The 7,507-nt window shown below is 38.5% G+C and overlaps 1 protein-coding gene across 1 annotated transcript; it reads left to right on the top strand.

Moving 5' to 3' along the window:
* The first annotated feature begins 1,061 nt into the window (after window positions 1–1,061).
* On the top strand, window positions 1,062–6,437 carry LOC120860416 (cytochrome c oxidase subunit 7A2, mitochondrial). Its single transcript, XM_040236214.1, has 4 exons — window positions 1,062–1,181; window positions 2,317–2,406; window positions 4,564–4,648; window positions 6,234–6,437. The coding sequence occupies exons 1-4, from the start codon at window positions 1,164–1,166 to the stop codon at window positions 6,290–6,292; spliced, it is 252 nt and encodes an 83-aa protein (XP_040092148.1). The 5' UTR covers window positions 1,062–1,163; the 3' UTR covers window positions 6,293–6,437.
* The last annotated feature ends 1,070 nt before the right edge of the window (window positions 6,438–7,507 follow it).

The raw sequence follows: 7,507 nt of genomic DNA, 5'->3' as shown, positions 1-7,507 counted from the left end.
GTGGAGAATAAACCAGGTCCTTTCAGTTCCAATCTAGGCAAGAGATGAATTGGTTATTCATAGTTTATAAATATACAAATTAATAAATGATTGGGTATTAAAATTGGTGAGGAAAAGAACTGGGAACAAGTAACTTGGGTCTAACCCTAAAGACTAGAAGGAATTTCAGTTATTTTATCTACACATTTCACCTAGCTGAACCCATATATCATCAGCTTTCTTTTTGAAATGATAATGGAATAATTATGTTTGTGAAAAGGTGGACATATTTATTGCAGTATGGGGTAGCTGTTTTTACATTTATAGCCGCTTGGGGGTGGGCACTTGTCATGTGGGGTCATTTAAGCACGGCTGCCATCTGTACGATAATTGCTGTGCTTAGCAAGACCAATCACGGAATGTGCCCTGCCAGCCGGAGGCAGCAAGCCCCAAGAGTCTAAATTTGCCCTCTCGTTTCTGGCCCCCCAGTTAAAATTTTCCCCTCTTTTCAGCGTTCTCCCAGACTCAAGAGAAGCGAACAGCTTCCACAGTTTCGCGAACCTGTGGGAGAGTTTCATGAAAGGGGAGTTCTGCAGCATCCAAAGGTAGAGGAAGATAAAACCTGGTGTCCCGACGCAGCTGTGCACAGCACACACGCAGCTCAAGGAACAGGAACGGTCTCACGACAGTGGAGGAAAAACAAAACTGACTGTATCCGTGTACGAGGAGTTAACCCTTTTTGTTTCGTATTTTATCCAGCCAGACCAGGTTGCTCAGAGTTTTACGCCTTCTTGTTCAAAATACACAAACTAATTTTCTTTCATAGCCTGGCCTCACATTAATTTTATCTAAGCTAGCTAAAAAGAGGACGTAACTCCTCGCTGCTTGCCTCTCCGGTCTCCAAAGTCATCTGTGGCTCCCCAGCCTCAGCTCCTGGGCCATCCCGCCGCTCAGGAAAGAGGCCGAGGCGCAGAGACGGCCAGCCGCCTAGAGCGGCCACAGCTGGCCGGCCGCCCTCTCTTTACTTTTGCTCTCTATGGTTAGGTGCGCCGGCCCCGCCTCCGCCCGGAACTATTTGGGTTCCAGGCGCTTGCGCAAGGCCAGAAGGTAGTTCCGGTTCCAGCGTGGGGCGTTCTGGTCGCTGGTGGTCAGTTGCCGCGGTTGGTGGCAGTAACTGAGCCAAGATGCTGCGGAATCTTCTGGTGAGGAGCTGCTCGGCTAGCCATGGTGATGTAGGGCGGGAGGGTTGGGAGCGGAGGCTGGAGAGTCACGACGGAAAACTCCTGGGAGGGAAGGGAGAGGGCGGCTTCGGAAGTCACCTTGGTTGGTGTCCTTTCCGCTTGACCTTCCTTCCCTTGCGTGCATCCCTCTCGCCCCAAGCTGTGCTGAATAGCTGTAGGGAGAGAAGCCTGGGAGGAGGCCAGAAGGTTGTGCGTTACACACGCCTGGGGCTCTTAGTCGCCACCCCTGGTCTTGAGGGTCCAAGTGGGAAGTTTCTGATACCCGGAAGCCTCGGAAAGATACATCCTCTGATACTGAAAGGTTTGAGTGTCGGTGGTTGTAGGCTTTATCGGTGTCAGAAGGCAGTTTGAAAACAATCTACTCAATTTGGGGTGGGGCTTTAGGAGCATTCATGGCCGAAGGGTTGTGTTGCTATCACCAGGCGGTTTTCCGCGGTGTCCTTTACCCCTCCACCGACTTTGAGCATGCGGAATAGTTTTCCCAAATTTTGAGAAAGAAAAGGAAAATGTAACCGTGGTCGTTTTCATCTTCTCAATATATTATTTATTTTAGAAAATGGAGTGCATATTTGTTGTTTTAATCCAACTGGATATGTAACGCAAGTCTCTCTTGTAAAAGATTTATACCCTATTGATTTTTGAGGAAAAATGTAATGAGGGAAGCATTTTAATTAAATAGGAATCATGCCAGTTTATTTGATACCAACTAATAGGTTTTTAATAATCTGGTACAGTATTAAATAGAAAACTTTGATTCTAGTGTTATTTTGTAACCATTGTTTATTTTTGTAATATCTATGTATCAGTATGTTTTCCTCATATATTGTTACTGGTTCAGTTCAGGTAAAGGTTATGATTTTTTTCGCTCCCAATCTACATGAATTACCTCTTGAATGTATTTGATAATTCAGAATGCAATGTAAAATGCAATGGAGAGGAAACAAAGAGGAAAACCTGAGTGCTTGTCTATAGCTTTGTTATTGACGAATCAGATATGTTCTAACTGTCAGTTTCACTTTTCTGTAGTACTAAAGATTAGAAATGGTTAAGGGTTTCTTTAAGCCCTAAGTCTAACATATGGATTTTTAAATTTCAGGCTCTCCGTCAAATTGCTAAGAGGACCATAAGTACTGCTTCACGCAGGCAGTTTGAAAATAAGGTTCCAGAGAAACAAAAGCTGTTTCAGGTATTGAAGTATTTTATAGGTGTTACTTGTAAAATTAGATTACTGAAAGTTGGAGGTAGGAGGTAAATCTGCTTGTTAGCAATCCTGCTGTGTTAGCAAAATAATAATAATAAACTGCCTATTGATAGCTAACTGGGCATTTGCCAGAACCAGGAGGCCTTTGAGACAGCAGATGAAATGAGGGGGGAAGGGTAAAGGTCAAGACACTTTCTTTTGGAGGGGTCCTCTTGGGTTGGTACTCTTTGGGGTAGTTGCACAGTAGTGGACAAATAGAAGGAGCTCAGAAACAGAACAAATATATGCATAGAAACTTGATACATGTTAAAGGTGTATTTCATATTAGTGGGGAAAGGATACAGTAAATTGATATTGGAAAAATTGGCTGGCTTTTATGAAGAAAGTAAAGTTACATCCCTTCTATATTTTATATATTAAAATATTAATTTTAGATGTAAATACTTCTCCCTCAAAAAAAACTAAAAGATAATATAGGAGAATTTTTTCCAACTTTACTGAGGTATGTTTGACAAGTAAAAATTGTGTGTGTTCAGGTTGTACCTGTTTTTTACTTAAGGTGTACATTATTTACATTTAATATATCTGTGAATGATTATCACACTCAGGTTTACTCTTAGGAGCCATCCTCAGAAAGTCTTTACAAAGCCTAGAAGCTGTAAAGGAGAAAAATTGCATGGTTTGGTGACATGAAAATTTCAAATGTTCTGTGGTTACAAGAGCTCAGTGACAAATTGAGAGAAAAGTTTTAAAATTAATGAAAAGTCAATATCCTTATTATACAGAGAGCTATAAATCAGTAAGAAATGCAAATTAAAATGACAAGTTGCTACTTTTTCCCCTGATTGATTGTCACAATTTTAGAAGATTTAAAATAGGTTATGATAGCCAGGTATGGGATCTATGTATATTCCTATACAGTACATTGATACATGCCAGGTGGTAGTATTGGTACAAAAATTTTACAGGGTGTTTGAAAGTATCATTAGAAACAAATTACATACGCTATGATCCAGGACTCCCATTTTAAAAATCTTTGCTACATAGGGAATTTGCTGACAGTCCAGAGATAAATCTGCACTTCTAATGCAGAAGGCATGGGTTGGATCCCTGGTTGGAAAACTCAAGATCCCATGTGCTGTGAGGTGTGACCAAAAAGTAAAAATTACACACACACGCAAAAAGGATCTTTCCTACAGAATAGGAGCATAAATATATAAAAGTAGGAAATAGGCTGTTATTCATTATGGGATTTTAATATTAAAAAAAATCCCAGCCTAAACACAGATTAATAAAAGATTGGCTAATTATGACACTTTTTACACAGTGGAATGCTATATAGCCATTAAAAGGAACAAAGTAGGTTTAAATGGACTAACAGTGGTTTTTAAGATAAGTATTGAGTGAAAAATAGTGTGATAGATCATTATATAGCACAATCTCATTTCATGTAAGTATGTGCATAATTTAGAAGCTTTGACAATATAAGCTTTAAAAAATTAAGGATATGTATTTTGCTGTCAATAGTGGATTTCTCATGAGGAAAGACTTAATGGCACATAACAGTTTACCTTTTATAAGTAGTTAGGTTATTGATTGTTTGTTTTATTGTGATCTCTGGTTTTTCATAAAGAAAATTTTAAATGGTTAAAAAAAATTCTGTCATATGCTACAAAAAATAAAACATATTTAGTAGATGTATAGAATATCTACTATATGCCAGGTCCTGGACGGGGCACTAAAGATGTAATTTAGGGTTATAAACCAAAATACTCTCCCCATTTTTTAAGGGAAGGAAGATCCCTATAACCAAATCTAAAGTTTGATGATTACTACATTTTTTAAATTGATGAAGTCAATATCTTTTCATAGCTTTACTGTTTATATTTTCCTTGGAAAGAGCATCTTTTTTAGATCTGAAATCAACTTTAAAAGATAAAGAATGTTGATTTTTAGGAGTTTTTATTTTAACAGTAGTTGTAGTAGAGAAAGAATCGGAAAAATTACAGTCCTTTTTAATTTTGATATTTAAAATATTTCAGTTCCAGGTGTCGAAGAAGCCACTACTTTCATATGAATGGATTAATCTTTTTCATTTAGTTGGAAGCAAATGACACATGTATTAATTATTATTTATCCTAGGAGGATAATGGAATTCCAGTGCATCTGAAGGGTGGGATAGCTGATGCCCTCCTGTATAGAGCCACCATGATTCTTACAGTTGGTGGTAAGTTGGTGGGATGCTTGCTCTGTAGCAAAGTCATAGTAGGGATAGCTAACAACGTCATTGCTCTCACTATGCCAGTGTTTTAACACAGGCAGTCTATCCCCAGAACCTGAGGCCTTAATTGCTTCACATACAATGACTCAAGAAGATGATTGATTCACATTGTATAAGAACAGTTTAGTGTCTTTAAAAAAAATAAGCCAATGAAGTTTGATTATCTTGTGATAGAGGTGGCTTTTGGAACGTGCCTCTGGTGGCTGTGCAGGCCTTTGGAGGAGTCAAAGATAGCTGCTGCTCCCCATCTCCTGTAACAGGGGTTCTTACGTATTTTGACTGTGATGCATAATAGAAACACAGTTTACATGTAAACCATGTACATACGTATTTATGATGGAAATAAAACCTTGTACAAGACAGTACTTTTTTCACTACATGTAAAACACTTTAATATTTTTTCTGTGAATTGGGTGGGTCCATTATTTAGTACTAGCAATCACAAATTGGTATTTGTGATTGGAGTATCACAAATTGGAATTCTAGGAGCAAAGTTAGGAATTTGAGTGATTCCTCCCTAGAGGAGAAGGGAACATAATATTAGTGATTACTGTGTGCTTGTTCTGTTGATAGGAAAGCCACATACATGGGTTTCTATAACCCTTGTATTAAGTCTGTAATGTGTCCTCCTTTTAAAGATGAAGTTACGTTAATTTTGTTGTTGTTTAGTTGCTAAGTCATGTCTGACTCCTTGCAACCCCATGGACTGCAGCACACCAGGCTCCCCTCATGGTGGAGGCAAGAATACTGAAGTAGTTTGCCATTTCCTCCTCTAGTGGACTACATTTTGTTAGAACTCTTCATTATGACCCATCCATCTTGGGTCATGTGCATGGCTTGGCTCATAGATTCATTGAATGAATGCAAGCCCCTTCGCTGAGACCAGGCTGTGGTCCATGAAGGGGTTGTGTTAATTACCCAAGATAATATCACTTCTCTGTGGAATAGCTGATATTTGAACTCTGATCACAAAGTCCCCTTGCTTGTGCCAAGGTGCCTTCTTTGACTTGAGTTGAATGTAGTGAAGGGCCGTTTATGGACAACAACCAGAGAGTGACATTTGGGCTTTATTAAGGTCAAGTCCTAAATTAGAAATACTTACAGATTTGATTATTTAAAAATTATATGTCACTCTTCCGTGGTTTTATGTTGATGATACACTTCAGGGAAGGCTTTGGATATTTGACCTTCTTTGGCTTTTGAATCATTCTTAGCATTTCTCAGGCAATCTTAGGTTATATATTCTTAATCTTATTTTAAATTTTTACATGCCATTAAGTTAGCAAATACATTATTTTCCTGTGTCTAACACTTCCTATACAAGTTAACTAATATTGAAATGATATTAAATGTGTTTGTATATATTTTAAATTTTGCCAGCATCTATCAAAATACTTTTGTATGTTCTCATAAAAGTAGTCTTAATACCAAGATTGCCTTTACCTTACAACTTTTTAGCTGGAATATTGAGTTTATACATTTAAACCTCAAGATTTCTTAAGTTCTTATTTTGTTTCTTCTCATTTTTCAGGAACGGCATATGCCATGTATGAACTGGCTGTGGCTTCGTTTCCCAAGAAGCAGGATTGACTTCAGTTTATCCTCCCAGCAGTCAGTTGGTTCAATTCCATTCAGCTCTCTGTGGACCAGTAATCTGATACATAACTGAGTTCTTTGGGGATCAATATTTATTGACTTGTATTAGCTGCCACCAATAAAGCAGTCTTTACCATGCCTTTTTTTATTTTATCATTTTAGGATACATTATACCAGTAATATCAGCCTTATAAACCTTGGTGTAAGGAGCAAAAAATGTTTCTTTTGTCATTAGGTGATATAAAGTACTGTTGTGGTGTTATTTTAGTGACTTTATTTTTAGCAGCTTCAGATTACAACAGGGAATGGTCTTCAGCTGTAAAAGAGCTTGACGCATGGAGAGTCTTTGAGTCTTTCCCTCTTCCTCCTCCGTGCCGTACTGTATCCTGGGATGTGCTAGTACCTGAGGTTAGTAGAAGCAGGTTATTTTTGGCTTATGGGGTTCAAGTTTTTTTTTTTTTTTTTTTCCCTCTTAGCTGTGTGTTTATGGTTAAGAATATTGGATGTATTCCGCAGTGTAAAATAGGCTTTAGTAGAGTAGCTGTAAAGTAATCCAGCATTTGTTCTTCTTTTCACACTCAGAGTGGGCTGCTGTCATGTTTAATCCATAATGTGAAGTGTGCCTTTCCTTAAAATGCTTCATCTGTCACAGTTAATCTTCTGGGGGAATAGAAGGAGTCAGACTTGGTCATCTCCTCTGCGAGGCGTGCACTTGTAACACCCATGAAGATGAGTCTAGGTGTGTCAGACCTCGGGGTAATCTATGAGTAATGGTTTTCTAAACTTCAGTTTCTGGATAAAGTTGAGAAAGTCAATATATTTAGAAAAATAGAGTCAAGTCTGAAATAGCCAAACCAAGTCTTTGCCTTTTAAAACATGGAGGCTTATTCTACAAATCCATCTCAACAGGTACCTGATAAAAGGTGTTTCAGCCTTGAGTCTCAGAAGTCAGATCTTGGAAGCCGTATACCTAACCTGCTACTGAATGCAGGAGTCTGCCCAGCCTCTTACAGAATCTCATTACTAACAGCAGACAACACTGCTTTTGAAAGGAGTGTAATCAGTATCATTAGACATTTTAAATTCGGAGGAAGGTCTGAAGTTGGCATGGAATCTGGTCCAATTCTATGATTCAGAGTGAAAAAGCAGCCACTGATAATATTTCGAAACTAGTTACATTTATCAGCATTGTGGTGGTTTAGTCACTAA

This window comes from Oryx dammah, unplaced genomic scaffold (assembly GCF_014754425.2).
Source record: "Oryx dammah isolate SB20612 unplaced genomic scaffold, SCBI_Odam_1.1 HiC_scaffold_11072, whole genome shotgun sequence".
NCBI classification, from domain to species: Eukaryota; Metazoa; Chordata; class Mammalia; order Artiodactyla; family Bovidae; genus Oryx; species Oryx dammah.
Note: the sequence above shows the minus strand (reverse complement) of the source record. Positions and strands in the feature narration are given on the sequence as shown.